The sequence below is a fragment of the Leopardus geoffroyi genome, chromosome D3, assembly GCF_018350155.1.
Source record: "Leopardus geoffroyi isolate Oge1 chromosome D3, O.geoffroyi_Oge1_pat1.0, whole genome shotgun sequence".
Classification (NCBI taxonomy): domain Eukaryota; kingdom Metazoa; phylum Chordata; class Mammalia; order Carnivora; family Felidae; genus Leopardus; species Leopardus geoffroyi.
In genome coordinates, this window is record NC_059339.1 from 46,251,959 (window position 1) to 46,272,419 (window position 20,461).

The window sequence follows — 20,461 nt, forward strand, 5'->3', positions numbered from 1 at the left end:
TGTTAAAAATAAAACAGAATAACAAGTGTTGGTGAGGATGTGCAGAAATTGGAACACATGTGCACTGTTGGTGAGATTATAAAACAGTGCGAGCCACTGTGGAAAAGAGTATTGAGATTTAAAAAAATTTTAAAGATAGAATGACCACGTGATCCAGCAATCCCACTTCTGAGTATATACCCAAAAGAATTGAAAATAGCGTTTTGAACAGCTATTCACACATCCATGTTCATTTCAGCACTATTCACAGTAGATAAGAGGTGGCAGATGACAGATGAACGGATAAAGAAAATATGGTATATACATATGTTGGAATATTATATTACCTTAAAAAGGAAATCCTATCACGTGCTAGAATATGATAGTTCTAGCTAGTTAGATGCTGGGACGTAATGTGAAGATTTTATGCTGAGTGGAATAAGCCAGTCACCAAAAGACAAATACTGAGTGATTCAACTTATATGAGGTATTTAAAGTAATCAAATGCATAATATCAGAAAGTAGAATGGTGGTTTTCAGGAATCGGCAGGAGAGGAGAAATTGCTTAATAGGTACAGAGTTTCCATTTTGCAAGATGATGAAGGTCTAGGATGTGTTATACGACAATGTGAATATAATTAATGCTATTCTACTGTACACTTAAAAATGGCTGAAATGGTAAATTTTATGTGATGTGCCTTTTACCATCATAAAAGTAAAATATAAATGTGTGTGTGCAAGAAAAGATTGTACTTTCTGTCCCAATGATGTACATTTAATGAGTGATCTAACCGCATGACTCAGTGGGTTTCCTTAAGCCTTTCTCCTGTATCATTCTCATTGATTTTGTGCTTGCACACACAAAAGTGCATTTTTTAAAAAAAATTATTTATTTATGTGTTTATTTATTTGAGAGAGAGAGAGAGAGTTGGTTAGAGGGACAGAGGAAGCGAGAAGTGGAGGGAGGGAGGGAAAGGGAGAGAGAGAGAGAGAATATCTTAAACAGGCTCCATGCACAATGTGGAGCCCAAGGTGGGCCTCAGTCCCATAACCCTGGGATCATGACCTGAGCCAAAATCAAGAGTCAGATACTCTGTGGCGCCAGGGTGGCTGAGTCTATTAAGTGTCTGACTCTTGATTTTGGCTCAGGTCATGATCTCACGGTTCCTGAGATCGAGCCCCGCCTCTGTCTCCACACTGACAGCAAGGAGCCTGCTTGGGGATTCTCTCTCTCCCTCACTCTCTGCCCCTCCCTTGCTCTCTCTCTCTCTCTCTCTCTCTCGCAAAATAAATAAATAAACTTTTAAAAAAAGTTTAAAAAAGAGAGACATTCAACCAATTGAGCCACCAGGTGCCCCAAAAGTGCATTTTAAAATAAGTAAACACCGGGAAATCTTATTGCATTTCATTGTGCCTTATTTCCTGCCTTCATTTTTTCCCCTTTCATGTGGTACTCTCTTTTCTTAGGAATAACCCAGGACACCTGACTCTAAATATAAATCTGCTATCTTATACTAACTTCTGTTCTCTCCTCTCCTCGTCTCCTCCTCCCCTCCTCCCCTCCTCCCTTCCTCTTTGCCTCCTTGCCCTTCCCTTCCCTTCCCTTCCCTTCCCTTCCCTTCCCTTCCCTTCCCTCCCCTCCCCTCCCCTCCCCTCCCCTCCCCTTCCCTCCCCTTCCCTTCTCTCTTGTCTTCCGTGCCTTTCCTTTGACTTGTGCTGGACGCCTGCCTCTCTGAAAGCCCTGGAAGTGAGCTTGCCAAGGGGAGACCTTGCTTTTCTTTTTCCACGTGTAGGGAAACTTCAGGCACGCCAGCAGCGGTGCCCCCGTGTCCCGGGAAGAGCTGATGATGGTACTGTCTAGACTAGAAGGTGTGCGCCTCCGAGGCCTCTACTTCACCGAGACTCAGCGGCTCTCCTTGAGCGGGGTGGGACTGGAGGAGGCCTCTGCCACAGGAAGTGGGCGTAGAGCACATCATGTGGAGATGTGTGCCTGCCCCCCTGGCTACACCGGTGACTCATGTCAGGTAGGAAGAAATTCCCCCTAGGACTCCTGTGGCTGCCCCTTCTGTCTGCTGCCCCCACCCTGCTGGACGGTCTGAAGTACTCTGTCCATCGGACAGGTGTCTCTTGGGCTATAGCTTCTGTCTTACCTGGACCACCTTCAGGTATGAAATACAAAAAAGAAATCACAGACATCTCAAATTCCACTGGAAAGCCGCAGGCATTTGGTCAATCCTGGAGGTTGTAGAAATCAGGACTTTCTGGGAAGTAGAAGGAGCCCGCCAGTGGGCATCCCAGTATTTGAGCCACTGCCTTTCCAGTAGGTGACCTCGGGTTCTTGTGCTATTCTTTAGTCGAGGGCCCCTCCGGTTTAGAGTCCAGACAGTGTCCTGGTTCTTCCAGGGGACGTGGCAGCCCAGTTTCCGAGCTCACAGCAGATCTTCCTGCCAGGCCCAGCCAGCCTGACTTGTCCTCAGATGATTAAATTGTGCCATAAAATGAAACTGTCATATCTCAAGTTGTAAATAGGTTCTCTTCCTGATGGGAGGGAAAGCACAATGTTTGGTGCAATTATTAGGAAATAGCAAATATTATCACTCAGTGTATTCCCTCTACCCCCTGTATGTACATTTGGCAACATCCTCCCCTTTCTATCCTCACCCCTTGATCGCAGAAAGCCCCTAGGTGATCTGCACACAAGTTTCTTTTAACTTGCAAATATATTACCTGTCGTGGTTTTCTGGGGAGATCATGACCTGAGCCAAAGTCAGACGCTTAACCAACTGAGCCACCCAGGTACCCCATGGGGACTTCTGTCTTATAACATTTAGTCCACAGGTGCCAAGATTCTTCCTCCCCACCCCCTTCCTCCTATCTCTTTTCTATCCCGATTAAATAAAATCATAGCCCCAGGGAAGGAGTGGAACCTCTGGATTACCAGCCTCCTGCCCCGGGCGTGTTCTTTGCTCGTGACTCAGCCTGTGATTTACATCTGCTCTAATCAGCTAGTGCCGTCTGCGGGGTAAGGTGGGTAGAAGGTGATGCCTACCCCACCTTGCAGGAATTACAGAGCGGCGTTCTTCCCTGTGGGACTGTTATGTGCGCTCTCTCACAGGCTGACTCATGGGTGAAGTTTACAGGTGGGGCCTCCTGCCGCAGACAGCCTGCCTCACCTGAGTCAGGCGGGCTTGGGCACTGAAGCAGGAAGGGCAGGTATAAGAGGAAGAGGAAAAGGTTTGCGTGCAGCCAGCAGGACGCCCAGGGACCAGGATGTCCCCCACAGTGAGGTGGTCAGCCTGGAGCGCTGGATGGCTGTGGATCTTTGGGGCAGCTGTGGGGCAGTGTCTGGGATATAATTCACAGCAGCAAAGGGTAGCGTTTCTTCAGCCTCCGGGTCAAAGCCATCTGCAAGCAAGTTATGTGGAGTTCAAGCCCAGCCAGGTAATGTCCCTTTTAAATTTGGTTTGGGCTGGGGAAGGGTTCCTAGCTTTATGACATTTTTTAAGTTAAGGGGATGAATGAATAATGGGTGGGCTGGGGGAGGGACCCAGAGCCTCCCTGTCCTGTTGACTGGCAGGGTTTATTACGGTGCCTGACAGATTGTTCTCCTGAGCTGTTAACCACAAACCCTGTAAACATCAGCCCACCTGGAAATGCCCAGACAGCTCAGAGTTTGAATGTTTGTGGGATGTTAGTACACTATGAAACTTTGTGCCCTTTCGAGAGTAACTCAGGCCCCAAGACAAAAGAGTCCAGTGCCTGTAGACTTCCAAATTCTGCTTGGAAGAAAATTTACCGGTAAAGTAAACCACGAAAATCAGTGAAATCCATGTTTAAGAAAAGTGAGGAGATTGAATTTGTATAATACCTAACAAGACATGCTTCAATTTGCCAGGCATTAAACACTCATAAAGTCTGCTCACTTGCTCTCTCTCTCTCTTTCTCTGTCTCTCTCTCTCTGTCTCAACTTTCTGGATTTTTACATGTATGCTCACAGAGAAATGGATCCAATGGCTGCTGAGGTAGCCCTGAAAACCTGATAGGGACATCATTTTATCATTTGTACCACAAAAGTTTATTGGAAAAGTGATCCTGAAAAATTGTTACTTAAAAAATGTGGTTGCTAAACCCCTTTCTGAAATGATATATTCGGATACATTCATTTTCATTTAGAGTAAATCTTCAATACAATCTGAGTACTTGAACTGAATTGTGTATAAGATTGTGTGGAGTTTGTGTGCTTTGTAGAGGTGAGAAAATGATTATATTTCAGTAACCGACAAACGTTCTGCCTGAGTAGAAGTCATGTGACTTGTAGGGGACTTTTTCTGTTTCTAATCGAAAGCAAATTAGGTGGGTGGTTTAATTTTAATCAGGATGGACTGTCCTCCTGCCAAACATGTTTAATTAAGGCTTCTTACTCAGACATGTTGTCATAAATGAACCACATATATTTATTTATTTGGATAATTTGTTCTTTACCAAATATTATTTCATAAGCATGTAATGTGATATGTGGGAGTAATTAAGAGACACTTGCCACTTAGTAGTGGAGAGTATTTGCTTGTAGATATGATCACACTACCAGTGGCTGAATTTTGTTCGAACGTCTCTCTCAGTTGTGTTTTCAATTAAAGAACATTCCTTTCATACTTCGATTCTCCTGTAGACAAGCCTATTCATATAACACATAAAGCAATCTCATTTTTTGAAATAGCTTCTTTTGCCTAAACATGGTTTCTAATAGCTGAAGGGGAAACGTACTGGAAATTATAGTCTTGTTATTGTGTCCAGTGTGTAGTAATTGGTAATTTTGGAAGAAACTCCTATCAGAAACTGGGATGTTCTACTCCGGGGAGTATACCAGGCTTCTTTCTCCAGCTCTATAAGGTTGGCTTCTTCCTTTTTCCCACCAGACCAGGTAGAGCCCTTTATGGCTGTGGATGAATGAGAATGGATGGTTGATTTTCTGATTTCTCTTGATTGTAGCTTCAGAGTCTTATAGACAAAATGCTGTTTAAAGAGGATTAGATGAAAGATGATCTTTTATCTTGAAATATTATTTTTTCCTGATGCTTTAGATAGGCCATATATGGAGGTCACTTAAAGAAACTGGGGACAACATTTGGTTTGAATCAGTGAATTAATTTGCTCTGCCAAAATAAACAAAATGTCTATGATTCTCTTTAAAGACAGAAATCTAAATAATTTTTAATGGCTGGTGTTGGAAGAATTGCTTTTTCTTCTATTGGGGGCATTCTTAACTAGAATCCTTTTTTAAGTATTTATTTATTTTAAAATATTTATTTTTGAGGGGCGCCTGGGTGGCGCAGTCGGTTAAGCATCCGACTTCAGCCAGGTCATGATCTCGCGGTCCGTGAGTTCGAGCCCCGCGTCGGGCTCTAGGCTGATGGCTCAGAGCCTGGAGCCTGTTTCCGATTCTGTGTCTCCCTCTCTCTCTGCCCCTCCCCCATTCATGCTCTGTCTCTCTCTGTCCCAAAAATAAATAAACGTTGAAAAAATTTAAAAAAAAATAAAATATTTATTTTTGAGAGAGAGAGAGAGAAAGGCAGCATGTGAGTGGGGGAGGGGCAGAGAGAGAGGGACACACAGAATCCAAAGCAGGCTCCAGGCTCTGAGCTGCCAGCACAAAGCCCATTGTAGGGCTGGAACTCGTGAACTGCAAGATTGTGACCTGAACCAAAGTCGGATGCTTAACCAGTTGAGCCACCCAGGCGCCCAACTAGAATCCTTAAAATATATATATATGTACACACACACACACACACACACACACACACACACATATATATGGTCAAAGCAACATTGAACAAGAAAAGAAGACCACACCCAGTGAGATTCCCTCCAGCTGGGTCTTTGCGTGTCCCATTGGAGCCCAGCGTCCCTGCAGCGTTCTGTAGAGAACACAGGCATGGTCCTCTCCCCTGAGTTCGCCTTTGCTTATAGACCAGTGAGTGGCAGTGACATGATTCCCCCAGTTCTGCCATTATTGAATAGATCCTAATGAAGACTCCCTAGTCCCCCTTCATCCACCAGTCCAAACTCCTACTTAGAAACGGAATGCCTGCCCTAAGAGCACTTGAACTTGAAAGGATTTGCTTAGAGACTTTCCCCACCAAAGACTGATGTCCTGACCCTCTTTACCCCTTCACCTCTCCACCCCTCCACTTGCCCTAAAACGGCTGAAGGAGAGGAAGCCATTTCCACACTCCTCCCTCCACGTCTCCCTTTTCTCTCATGTCCCCCCACACATCTCCCGCTCTGCCACTAGCACACACGCGTGCTGTGGCGTGGAAACAAGGTAGAATCTGACAAAGGGAGCCAGTGGACTGGCTAGTGTTTGAAAGTAGAAATCCACATACCAACTAAAAGAAAAAAGATTTAAAAACTGAATGCTTGGGGCACCTGGGTGGCTCAGTTGGTTGAGCGTCTGACTTCAGCCCAGGTCATGATCCCGTGGCTCGTGAGTTCGAGCCCCATGCCGGGCTCTGTGCTGACGGCTGAGTCTGGAGCCTCTTAGGATTCTGTGTCTCCCTCTCTCTCTGCCCCTCCCCGACTCACACTCTGTCTCTCAAAAGTGAATAAATGTTAAAAATAAATTTTAAAAAGAAAGTGAATGCTTGACAGTCAGAATTGGCACATGCTTTAGATAATAATTCTTTATGTTGACTAAATGCTTTGTTTGAAAAACAGGGTTGTAGCCCCGGATACTATCGGGATAGCAAAGGTGCATATACCGGACGATGTGTTCCCTGCAATTGCAACGGACATTCAAATCGATGCCAGGATGGCTCGGGAATATGTATCGTGAGTAAATTGATACTCTCCTGGCCGACAATCTGTGTCTCCCTGTCCCCTCGCCCCCAACCCTCACCTCACTGGTCCCTGAGACATCAAATATCACATCTCCAGCCAAACCCAAAGCCAAATTGAGGTTGCTTTGTAAACGTGGCATTCAGCATTATCAGGCTGAATTATTTTACACTTCACTTTTCCCTCCATTTTAACACATGCCATCGGAGAAGAACTCCTAGCTGAACAATGAAATGACACGTTAGCTTCTAAATTTTTGCTTCATGGAATGTTTTTAATGGGTGGATCCCGGGACTTAATTCCTGGTGGAATATAACAAATCAGAGCCACTGCTTTGGGCCCCTGTTTTGTTGGGGTAGCAGGAGGCTGCAGGAGGGGAGCCTTGTGGCTGTTAGATGAGCAATAGCTCAAGCAAGTAATCGGGGAGAAGATGACGCTTAGAAAGACTTAAGGCACATACTCAAGTCACTCAAGCACTAATCTGCGGCTGCCAAGACAAAGTGGGTTTATGTAGGAAGACTGGTGAGGTGAGTCCTTGCTGTCTGTGGCCTATCCACTGGAAAATAATCTTCTTTTAAAATACCTTAAAAAATATTTCCCATAGAAAATTGGATTGTTGGGAAATTTTTCTTTTGTATCCTGAAGCAGCACATTTTTTCTTCTGCCTTCCTCTCTTTCATCCCTGGCAGCCAGGGCCTCCCTACTTGGAAGGAGAATGGACAGATACAAAGAAAGGAGAGAAAGCATCAGTGCCCCCAGGAGCACAAGCCCCCCCACTTACGTTGTGCTGTTTGAAAATGCGTTCTTCTGGCATGGATTTCCTTTGCGTTGTGCAATGCATCTAGAGTGTGTTTCAATTCTTTGAGCTCCTAGACTGTATTAAGCCAAATTCAGCATGTCCCAGGGAACTGCTTCCACTACAAGATGGGACAGGCCAGGACAGGACATTGTTGATAGAATATTCTGTAGAATTTTAACCTTGTATGTTCAAAAGCAATAAAACTCCTTGGGAAATAGTAGTTTTCAGCTCATAAATACTCTTCTATAATAATTTATATTTCATCGTGTATGCCGTGTGTAACACAGGTAGATGCTTTAATTTAAAATAAATATTTATCTTGTCACTGAACCATGGCTAGATGTCACGTCCACTCTATCAAAGCTGCCAAAGAACAAAAGTAGGCATTCTCTGCGTCCATTCACCCAGCGGAAGGATCACTAGTGAGTCATAATTCATCTGTTTTAATCAAACAAGATTTTCTTTGTCATTTCCTTTCTCTGTAGCTGTGTCTTCACTTGTCCCTAATGGCCATATGGCCTTTAGAAAGAATTCATTCAGGAAACCTTTACGGAGCCTTTGCTATCGTGGGAGGTAGTAAGCTAAGCACTGTGGTTAAAACCACCCTATGCCCTCCCCGCCTTCACGCCTCCGCGAGGCTTGCGGTCCCGTGGGGAACGTGCGCGCATGCGCGCTCCCACAGAGGCGTGGGGCCAGTGCCTGCACTCGCTCCTCTGCGCAGTGCTCCCCTGCAGGCTCTGAGCGCTGCCCCTGCCCTGGGAGGAGGCGGGGGGCGGGTGCCCCGGAGGGGGGGGGGTGCCCGTTTTATGGGAGCCAAGGATGCAGCCCTCATTCTCAAAGATCCATAACGATTTGGAAACCAAGTACTTTTCACCATCGAATGGGCTGGTTCCGCTGCAAATTGGACTTCGTCTCTCAAGAGCCGAGTCAATTTCTAATATCTGGGACCTTCACTCTTGTGCACATCTCCATATTGTTTCAAGAATAAACTTCGAAGTTTGAAGAAGAAAGTAACCCCAGCCCTTAGCAGTAAAGCCCTGTGCGTCCAAAAGCAGCAGGTCGTATGTTGCGTGGGTGCCGTCGTCAGCCGGAAGGACCCGCAGTGACAGGCCCCTTTCTCTTCGCCAAGGCTCTGTCTCTTCTCCTGGCCCCCTTTCTCCCCATATTGCTGCCCCTCCCCCACTCCCCTTGCCTTCTGCCATCTCTGTCATCCCTCTTCTACCACTCTGTTCCCATGTCCCTTCCTCTTTCGGTTTTCCTTCACTTTACTCCCTGGCTCTTGTGCCCATTTCCCCCCTGCCAGACTTACCTGAAACCCACAGGTGGCCTGGGGCTCTCGTGACGCTCATGGCCAGAGGTCCATGCTACTCCGTGCCGCCTCAGGTTTCCCGTGATCTGAGCTGCTACCTTTCCAGCTGCATCCCACCCCGCCTTGCCCTTCACTCTCCGGAATACCAATTGCTTCATCTTGCCCACACGCACCACTGTGCTCCTGCACGACTGACATTCTATGCACGCTGCTCCCTATGCTTGGTGTGCCCTCCCCTCACTTCTCTGCCCAGCTAATTCCCCTCCTTTTATTCTCCATGCAGGAGGCATCATCGCCTCCAGAAGCCCTTCCCTGAAGCTCCTCTTGCACTTATGGGATGCTGGGGTGCATCGGCCATCACGTTTTCCACGTTATATTTAACGTGTGTACTCACAGGGTTCTATTTGCCCCCTGGTCAGGGTGCCCATCCATCTTGGCATCCCTAGTACCTGGTAGCATGGTAGGACACGCAGTAGATGCCCAATGGATGTTTGGTGTCCGATGGAGCTAAGAGAGCACATGGTGTGGGAGTGGATGTGGATCCATCCATCCATCCATCCATCCGTGAATTTATTCACAGTAAACCATAAGGAAATTGGTAAGCAGATATCTCATATTTGCAGGACTGAGAAAGACAACTATCAGGATAGGTGTTCTCAGCTGAGGGTGGGGGTATTTCAGACATTCTTATGGGACCTTATCAAGCAACACAGGTTCTCACCCCTTTCTACCATTCTTCCTCCGCTCCCGAGGAGGACCAGAGGTCAGGGTGTTTTCAGTAGGACGCAGATGGCCTCACCATAATTCTTGTTTCTCCATGTTCTTGCTTCTCCAATGTTTTCAGCTCAGAACTAAGTAGATCTAGGATTAAAATATATCTATTCAGCTATGTTGTTCCTTAAGAATGTCATTTAGAGTTTAAAAAGAAAGGAAACTAAAGTGGAAAGGTAAATAGTCCGTTCAAAAAAACGACTGTTTTGTGAGAGAGTCGGGACCGTGGAGCAAGGTAAAGGTCAAGGAGAGACCCCTCTGTGGATCCAATACACTGCATGTGGATTTGGTCCTAGAGTCCAGGTCTACAGGAAAAACTGTCATGGCAGTGACTTTTGGGGAAAGAGGGAAGGATTCAGGGCAGGGATGAGCTTTCTGGTGATGATCCCACGTTAATGTGTAAACAACATCCCTTGTGTGTATGACACGATTTCATATCGGGAAAAAAAGTATGAAAACACGTTATAACGTGTGGATTGTGATTGTCTGTTATTGAAAGGTTTGTGAGGGATGGTTGTGTTTAAGCCAAAGGAACTGATGACATTATGCTGAAAGGGACAGTCTCACATTCAAAGCAGGGCTGCACCCACTTAGGATATAGGTGCATGTTGTTTTTCGCAACCTGGTTTCAGATACTATTGAAAACTCACATCCACTGAAGTTTCCTACCAAGCCCCACCTCTACATAAAAGCACGTTTCAAAAACATTAGACTTATTCCCGGTCATATAGAGTGTCTCTGAATTATCAAATGCCCACAATAGGGGAGTGGTTTCCTGGATAGTTTTGTGCATTTACATATGTATTACTAGAGTAAAGCAAGAAACATTAAAAATTCCACAAAATAAGCAAATTTGATACCATCTGCTAGGATTTGCCTCAATGGACTGCTCAATTGGAAAGTCATCTCGTCTCAGTGCTTTACTGAAGAACAACTTTCAATAGGCATTGACTTTGGCATGAAAATAATTGGATTTACATAAACGCACAACGTAGATAAACAACATCTTGCTTCTTGGAGACATTGGAATTAAACTGAGATGCTGGAATTATTTCTTTAGATACAGTGCAGCTTTTCATTGTTTTAATAAATTCTACATGTTAACTTATTGCAACTATATTCCTCTTTAGTATGTCACAAGTAACTGAATTACGTAAAACAAGTTGATTTCCATAGACATTATTCTCAGGGGAAGAGGGATAGGGCTAACACCTTGCTGAAGCTATAGTGTACTTTTTAAAATCCTCCCAGCCTTCGAAAGTGGGTATTATTCTAACTATATGTTTTAAGAAAATTAGAATTGTGTGTAAATCATACATCAATACAACTGGTTAAAAAAAAACAACACAAAAATACCGAGGCTCAGAGAGGTAAAGAATCTTGCCCAAGGCTACACAGCTGTGAAACATTGGAGTGAGTTTGAATCTAGCTGGTCTTCCTCCAATTTCATCCTCCTGATGCTAAGCACCAAATAGCTGATGGAAGGATGCTTACATGTTTTATTTTCCAGTACCAACAGTAACTGGATAGATAGGAATATATACCATTAGTGATTCATAGCTCTATACAGAGTCAGAGGACTTGAGTTATAATTGTGTGAGTAATTAAGGTGATAACAATCTTAATAATAATAAATGTAATTGGCTGCTCTTAATTGTGTGTTCATCTGTCCCAAGAACTGCCAGCATAACACTGCTGGGGAACACTGTGAGCGCTGCAAAGAGGGTCACTATGGGAATGCCATCCACGGACACTGTAGCGTCTGCCCATGTCCTCATTCCAACAGGTACTGTGAGAGCTTGAAAATAATCTGTGGAGATAGGAAGTAGCTTGGTGGTTGCCTGGGACCAGAGATGGGGAGTGGGAGAGGGGCAGTGTATAGGAAGTGGCCGGTAAGGGTGTGGGATCTCTTTGGGGGGTGATGAACATGTTCTGTAGTTGATCATACTGATGGTTTTTACAACTCTGTGAATCTACTAAAAGCCATTGAATTGTACGCTTGAAATGGACAAGTGATACAGTATGTGAATTCTATCTCAAAGCAGTTGTATTTAAAAAAGAACATGCAAAAATGCAAAACAAAAGCAAAACAAATAAGAACAGGTTTCCCAAGCGTACGCTTGTGTGCTTTTCCTTTTCCTCTTTCCTTTCACTCTTCATTCGGTGGTTAAACGTTATTTACTGAATGCCTGATACAGGGGCTAGGAGTTAGCCTCCTCTAGGGCTGGGGAAACTACAGGAAAGAAGACTGACAGACTCTGCTCTCACGAGGCTTCCCCTGGAGAATGCAGGCAGAGAGAGTTGTCACACTCGAGAAATACGTGCACAAATAAATAAGCATAATTTCAGATAGAGATGGGCTTTGAAGTTGATAACAGGGCTATGTGATTGATAGTGAGTGAGTAGACTCTTTACAGAAGAGTAGGAGGGTTTTCTGAGGTCGTTGGCCAAGGACCAGGGAACAATGAGATGGAGTAAGCATGGCAGTATCGGCACTGAGAGTCTGAGGCAAGGAAAAGACAAGAGACAGCCCCTGTGACGATGTGTCCATGGAGTAAGGAGGTGGTTAGAGGGCAGTGTGGGACAGAGGGTCAGGAGGTGAGGTTGGTGGGGCACCCAGGGTACAGATCCTGTAGGACTTTGCAGGCTTTAGCAAGGCACTTGGATTTATCCTCGGTGTGATGGAAGTCATAGGCCAGTTCTGAGCCATGGAGCGTGACCTGAGTTGTCATTCAGACTCCAGTACAGCAGATACATGACATAGGTAGAAACCTGCCACTTGGATTTCATGGTGATTCATGTTCTCTTTGGCCTCAGTACCTTGTCATATTCCTGCTTATCGTGACACATCCGCTGTGGGTCCAAGCAAAATACAAGTAAACAAAGCAAGAGTTGATTTGAAAATCAGGAAGATACCAATAACAGTATCTGCAGTGCACAGGCTCGGGAGCAAGTGTGAACCACAAGGCAGGATGAAATCAGGCCAGTATCAGAGAAATTGGCCACGTTACCAGAAGCCACTGCCCAGATGTGGCTTTTGTGAAGATGCGTATTTGAAATGTGCACCCTGGTTTGCTCTCTGTGTATCTGATACTCCTTAAACTTGCCCAGTCCTGTGACTTTATTTGAAAAGGGATTTAGCACTCAGTACTTGCCTAGACTTGTTGGAACAGACGCTAGAGAGAGTGGAAACAAGATTTTCATGGGGTGCTCAGGGGAAAGCTTTTCATCTTTGATGGCACAGCATAGTGTTATCATGAAGGCCAGCTTCTGGCTTTCAGGCAGTTGAAGTAACATACAGTTCCTCGGATTTATCAGTGAATTATGGTTTTTATTTAACTCTTTCTCCATGAATATTCATACTGTTGATGAATTTCTAACTGTTCCTTTAGAAGTATAACTCTGGAGGCTCAGTCGGCTAAGCGTCTAGTTCTTGATTCGGCTCAGGTCATGACCTCACGGTTCGTGAGTTCGAGCCCTGCATTGCATCCAGCTCTGTGCTGACACTACAGAGCCTGCTTGGGATTCTCTTTCTCTGCCCCTTCCCCCACTTGCACTCTCTCTCTCTCTGTCTCTCAAAATAAATAAATAAACTTAAAAAAAACTAGTATAATTCTGTCCATCTACTAGGCCAAGAGAAACTTCCCAGATAAAAATTATTTTACCAGCAAATGATAAATAGAGGTATTTTCCCTCAGATTTATTCAGTGTAATGTTTATAGACATATCTCAAGGCAACAGAGTTTTTTCATGATCTGCTCACTTATTTGGAAAAAAAAAAAGCTGCTCAAATATACACTAGGTTAGAACAAAAAGAAAGAGAATCAGAATCCCACAACTTGATTTGAAAAATGTAAAACTTGCCAATGATTGTGCCCACAGAAATACCTAGACGGGCAAGCCTGTTTTCTGCCTTAGTCCCTCCTGCCTGGCCCCTTTTCTTCCGAGGAGATAATGTACCCAATATGAAGGAACTAGAATAAACAAGGAGGAAAATTTTTTGAAGAATCCGAGCTCCCTGTCCTTTTTTTCTGCCTAGACTTGTTTTATTCTTTCCTTGTTATTCCTGGAAAAATGCTGTTGTAATCACTTCTTCCAAAATGAGTTACTTTGCTCTGTCTCAAGTGAAGGAATGTATTTCTCCAAGCCAAAAATAAAACTAAATAAATGCCTTCAGTCCTTATGTACCAAGATTTGCCCAATGTGAGCTGAAATAATTCATCATTATCTATACAAGTCTTAATGGACACATTTTTCTTCATATAAGAAGTAACCAGATCCTTGGTGTCTGTTTCCACTTAAGGCAAGTCTGTGCTTTGTGGCAAAAAATAATGAGCATGAAGCCTATCGATTTGTTTTTACTGAGGCTTTTTTCTGTCTTCCTTCCAGTTTTGCCACTGGCTGTGTTGTGACTGGGGAAAACGTGAGGTGCTCCTGCAAACCTGGATACACAGGCACACAGTGTGAAAGGTGGGTGCTGCCCCTCGCCCCCCCCCCCCCCACATCCCACAGGTAGGGTGGGCTCTGCGGGCAGGCTGCAGCAGGCAGGCTCGGGCTGTGGGTGCGGCTGTGCTGGGTCGTGGCTCAGAGCTGGGGTGGGGCTGTTGCTTTCACGGAGGCTGGAGAAAGGTCTTTAGGGAAAAATACAAGACTGTTCACTTAATAAATCATTAACTTCTTTATCGTTCACGTTTTTTACATATTTCAGAAATTTGAGAAGGAGGCCCAACGTATCATAGCGCTATGTACCCCCAACACGCTTGCCTACATGCTCCTATCCCCCTGCACACTCCCTCATTCCCCTCCCCTACATATTTCTACATGCCCCTCCCCCTCCACATCTGTATGTACTTCCACCCCCTACATGTCCTTACCTATCTCTACATCCATATAGATTCATCCTTACATACCCCCACCCCATGTATGCATATCCCTACATACCCCTACCCACCACACACGTGTCCTTGTATTTGCCTACCTGGCACACATAACCCTAACTAGCCTAGCTCCATATACATTCATCCTTACATAGTCCTCACCCCATATATGCACATCCTTATGTACCCCTACCCCACCACCACATCCCTACTTACCTGCACACGCAGATACAACTCTACATACTCCCACACACACACACACACACACACACAACTATACCTCTCTGTCCCCACATATTATGAACACCTGCAGGACAGTCTGTGTCATTCATTTCTGAATCACTGCTGCCTACTATTCATGTATTATTCATGTAATAGGTGTTCAGCAGCGGAACAAAAGAATAAATGTTGCAAAATGGAAACTATGAACTTAATTATGAGGGGCCAAAGAGCCAAGCTTTCATTTTGCATGAACAAATTTTCATGATTAGCTACCATACATTGGGCTCTGCCAAGCATATAAGGACTATGAAAGGTACTTAGAGTATACCTCGGAAGGTAGCATGTACACTGTGCAAAAGTAACAGTATAGAAATGAATCATATGGACAGCATGTTTTTAAATTTAAAATAAGTTTATCATAAAGTCAATACTTACTTATAGGAATTATGTAACACAAGTGAGCAAAGAACCAGTGAGGTCCACTATACCTTTATGTAGCTCTATATATTTGTGCATGCTCAGATATAATCCTGCTTATAATCATTTTATTTATAAAATCCCCAGTTAAAACTTGTATATTCTTACAGTTCATTCTGTGTGCACAGACGTTTTCTTTTCTTTTTTTTTTTTTTAATTTTTTTTTAACGTTTATTTATTTTTGAGACAGAGAGAGACAGAGCATGAACGGGGGAGGGTCAGAGAGAGGGAGACACAGAATCTGAAGCAGGCTCCAGGCTCTGAGCTGTCAGCACAGAGCCCGACACGGGGCTCGAACTCACGGGCCGTGAGATCACGACCTGAGCCGAAGTCAGCCGCTTAACCGACTGAGCCACCCAGGCGCCCCCAGACGTTTTCTTAAAAACAAAAGTAGATTGCTGTTTTACTTTCTGTTTTGGCTCATTTTCTCACCTAGTAGATCTAGTAGAAGGTTAGCAATATCTTTCCATCTCAGTAAGTATTCACTGATAACATCGTGTCAGAACCAAGAAGTTCTGTAATCTACTGCTGGTCTTTGAAATAGTTTTCCTCTTTTCCATTCAAAGCAGCACTAAAAGTAAATCCTTGTGGTGAATTATTTGTGTACATAAATCCTCAAGATGTAGTTAATAGAACCAGATCCCTTGGATCTAAGGATAGGTGCATTTTCAGACTTTTGATACATTTTGCCGGATTGCCCTCCAGAAAAGTCAGACTCATTTCTGTTCCTCCAGTAGCAAAAGAGCAACTTTTGCCACCAGTGAATACTACAAATGATCAGTTTTTAAAATATTTGCCAGTTTGGTAGTTGGAAATTTTAATCATTCGAATTTACATTTCTTTGTTTCATAATTAGATGGGATTTTTTTCACGTACTAATTAACCATTTGTAGACCTTATTTTTTGGATTGCTTTCTAGGCTTTTTACTCACTTTTTCTAGTGCAATGTTCTTTTATTTTATTTATTGGTCTATACAAATTCTTCATACTACATGTTGCAAATTTTTGTTTATTTTTTGTTTATGTTTTTTTGGTTTCGTTTTTTGTTTTATGTATCTACTCTTTTTTTTTTTTTAATTTTTTTTTTTCAACGTTTATTTTTGAGACAGAGAGAGACAGAGCATGAACGGGGGAGGGGTAGAGAGAGAGGGAGACACAGAATTGGAAACAGGCTCCAGGCTCTGAGCCATCAGCCCAGAGCCTGACGCGGGGCTCGAACTCACGGACCGCGAGATCGTGACCTGGCTGAAGTCGGACACTTAACCGACTGCGCCACCCAGGCACCCCTATGTATCTACTCTTATATTCTTTAGGCTGTCAGCCTTTGGGGCCATGCTTGGCGAAGTTACAGAAATGTTTATGCTTTCTTTTAGGACTTACATAGTTTTATTTCCTACACTCAGATCTTCATGTTGGTGAAAATTTGGAACCTAGCTTTTTGGTGGTGTCAGGGCATCTCACATGGCAGATAGATTTAGGGTCAACGTGTACAGCAAAATTGGCCAGAGTTCAAGAAACTCACACTATCCCAGTATTCCATCCCCATAATCCAGGGCCCACGTTGCATGAAATACACATAGTATTTGGGTACATCCCAGAGCCACACTCAGTAGGGTCAGACGTGCACACTAGGGGAGGCATAAGGAAAGCAGACTAATTAGGGGACTGGCAGATTCACATCCTTCATGTCACACTGTCACACTCACTGCAGGCTGTGTGCTCACTGAGTGAATGGGGACAGACATTCCAGCTGTTTTTCCCTCTGTGCCTCTCGTGCTGTCACTCTTCTCTCCCCCACCTCTCTCTCTATTGCCAAGTACATTTAGTTGAATTCACGAAAGATGAATGTGCATTTACAAAGTTTCTGTACAAACTTAGAGTCGTTTCCATACATTTTGTTCAGTCTTTGTGCCATTATCATTTCTGAAAGTATAAAATGCCTTTAGATAGTTGGTTGAGCAAGGCTCTCCTCATAACCCTTAAAATGTTTTCCTTGGCCATTCTGGCATATTATTTTCCTGGATAAACTTTAGAAGAGTTTTATAAGATTTCAAAACAAAACAAAACAAAAACAAAATTAATTCGGTTTTCACAGGAAGGCAGGGGTTATCTGAGACATTTGACAGACAGGGTGGGACCTACGTGGGTCTAGTGGGCCTAAGGGATGACGTGGGGCTGGAGGGTGGCTCAATCAGGGAAGTTACCCAAGAAAACCCAAGGACCTCGAGGCTATTTGCCTGGGAGGAAGGTGCGGACTGCCTCATTACGGGATCACTGAGCATCAGCTAAGGGGCAGGGCACTGTCTGGTGGTAAAAAGATGCAATTTCAAGGTTCTTCTCTTTTCCATTTCAGCAAAAGGAACCTTGCCCATGGTTGCCTCACATCTATTATTCATTCTTTCTTTCAATGAAAAATGTATGGAGACCCTAGTATATGCCTGGCACTGGGCTAAGCACTAGGGACACATTAGCGGCTGGAGCCCAGACTCTGCCCTCAGGGTTTTACAGTCTAGTGGTGGACAGACACACAAACCAGCCATTAAAATAGTGACCAGGACATAACTGGGTCCCCAGGCTGCAGGGGAGGAGCATCCAACTGCCCCTGAGGGGTGAGGGAGGAAGGGGCAGCTATACTGAGATGGGAAGGACGGGTGGGTAGAACGGGCTTCGGGAACGTTCTTCCGGGCTCTGTGGTGTGAAAGCTTGAGACTCCCACCTGGGAGAGGCATCCTAGTGCGATCCTCCTCATGGTTCTTCACAAACAATGATGCAGAAAACAGCAACAGACCGGCTGAGACATCCGGTTGGCAGGCAGCAGATTTGAAAAGAGAAATTCTTAATTAACAGTTCTCACAGCTTATGTCTGTTGTTTGCTGTCTCAGGAAAGCAAACTATAGTTTCTTAATTTTTTTTGAAGAACTTGTTCACAAGTAAATGCCATATGAATGTCAAATTTTTTAATTTGTTCAACATTTATTGGAGACCCCCCCTTTGTGCCAGGCATCAAGCCAGCGCTAGTCATTAGCTATGCAATGGTAGCTACAAGGACAATATAGGGTGAAGAGTAAAAACATAAGCAGGAGCCCGCTGGGCGGAAGAGGGAACAGCCAATCTGAAGGAGGGGGTAGGAAAGGCTTCCCAGCTCATAACCGTGCCCTGGGGCACATTTCTCCCTTGGCTTCTCCGAGCCATAGAGGACAAACATGTTCTCTGCTCTTTTTTCTTGTACCACCGTCATCTATGAAATCAGGAAGTTTTACTTCAGTGCATTGTGTTTGGACACCAGCTTAAAACGAGAAGAAGGGTGCCGGTCATTTCTGTAATCAGTCACTAACACTTTTTGCAAGAATAAGGAAGACGTGGAATCTAACTTCCTAAATATTTATGTGACTTTAATATAAAGTGTTTTGTAATTATGCATCTTTTACATGGAAAATTTAGATATAGGTGACACATCTAAAAATAAAGTATTTAAAACATAGGTCTTTTGCCTATAGCATGGTTTGTTAAGTAGAATATGGGGCCAGTCACATAAAGTAAAGCCTATGACAAGTTGGTTAGTAGACTTAGACAAGGCACCTCAGCGTAATAACCTTCTTGATAATTAAGGAAGGCATGGGATTTCTGCTTCCTACCCACTTTCTGAAATGTAATAATTCCAAATTATGCCAGTTATACATAGATGTGTATATGTGTGTGTGTGTGTGTGTATATTTGTGTGTGTATATATATATATATATATATATATATATATATATATATGCATGTTTCATCATGTCTGAAAATGGTAGCTAACTTTTATTGAGTGTCTATTATGTGCAGGCATTGTATTAGATTCTTCACTACATTATTTTTCATCTCATTCATTGATCGAAATAGGTATTAATAGTGCAATTATTCACTTATTCATTCTGCATATGCTTATCTGGCACCTATTATGGGCCCAGGCACTCTCCCATGTGCAGGGATATATCAGCCAAAGAATCCATGCCTTTGTGGAGTTTTCTTTTTTTTTAATTTTGTTTTCAATGTTTATTTATCTTTTTTTTTTCAATGTTTATTTATTTTTGGGACAGAGAGAGACAGAGCATGAACGGGGGAGGGGCAGAGAGAGAGGGAGACACAGAGTTGGAAACAGGCTCCAGGCTCTGAGCCATCAGCCCAGAGCCCGACGTGGGGCTCGAACTCACGAACCGCGAGATCGTGACCTGAGCTGAAGTCGGACGCTTAACCGACTGCGCCACCCAGGCACCCCTGTTTATTTATCTTTGAGAGACAGAGACAGAGTGTGAGTGGGGGAGGGGCAGAGAGAGAGGGAGACAAGGAATCGGAAGTAGGCTCCAGGGTCTGAGCTGTCAGCACAGAGCCCAACGCAGGGCTAGAACTCATGAACCCAGAACATCATGACCTGAGCCGAAGTCAGATGCTTAACCACTGAGCCACCCAAGTGCCCCGAGTTTACATTTCCAAGGGAGACATGGATGAAGAAACTGAAGCTTGAAGGGTTAAGATAATAGGCCAAGGTTACACAGCATGGAGGCAGGGATCCAGCCAGGTCTTCCTGATAAAGCCTGTGTCCTTTGCACCCATTGGCAAAGTCTATATAAATTACCTAACAGTTCCATGATGCAAAGCTTAAATTTGGGGGAGAGCCACATACCACATTTCCTTGATTCTATCAATTCCATGGAAGAGAAGGCACCACACACAGACACTGAGTTAATGACAATTTGGGGGGGGGGGGCGGCTAGCATAAGAATGGAACTTTGCTAATAGAAATATTTTAGTTTACCTCCCAATTCCAAAAACATTGTGTCTGTTTTGTTGTTTGTTTGTGTTTTAAATAGAAACTCAGAATCAAGGAAGTGTTTTTTTAACTTAAATAAGGAATGGAGTTCTCATCACCAAATTATCTAGAATAATAAAGGCTCTCAGCCAAGAGAGTAGGTGTTGTAACTGCCCTCCATTGTTTAGGCTCATTAAATACAGCCCTGTAGCAATTAGTGCAAATGGGAATTATGCAGGCTTGAAACAGTTCAGTAGGCAATATTAATAAAATCCCCATTGATAAGCAAATTTGAAATTCTATGAGTTTTACTTTAAATTTTTCTTTGAGGAAATTAGCCAGAAATTAAGCAATATTTAATTGTGTGGTATCTTCAGGAACATAACTCTTGCATAAAGCTGATCCAC

At 43.9% G+C, this 20,461-nt stretch overlaps 1 protein-coding gene across 4 annotated transcripts in view; it reads left to right on the forward strand.

The window, feature by feature from the left end:
• LAMA3 (laminin subunit alpha 3) overlaps window positions 1-20,461 on the forward strand; it is a 274,895-nt gene that overhangs the window by 194,732 nt on the left and 59,702 nt on the right. For 3 of the 4 annotated variants that reach the window (XM_045458939.1, XM_045458940.1, XM_045458941.1), the window contains 4 exons: window positions 1,773-2,003; window positions 6,694-6,807; window positions 11,369-11,478; window positions 14,082-14,162. In XM_045458939.1, coding sequence (XP_045314895.1) covers window positions 1,773-2,003; window positions 6,694-6,807; window positions 11,369-11,478; window positions 14,082-14,162 — 536 coding nt within the window. Of the gene's footprint in view, window positions 1-1,772; window positions 2,004-2,026; window positions 3,421-6,693; window positions 6,808-11,368; window positions 11,479-14,081; window positions 14,163-20,461 lie in introns of those variants that run through there. The other variant, XM_045458942.1, reaches the window with a different exon arrangement.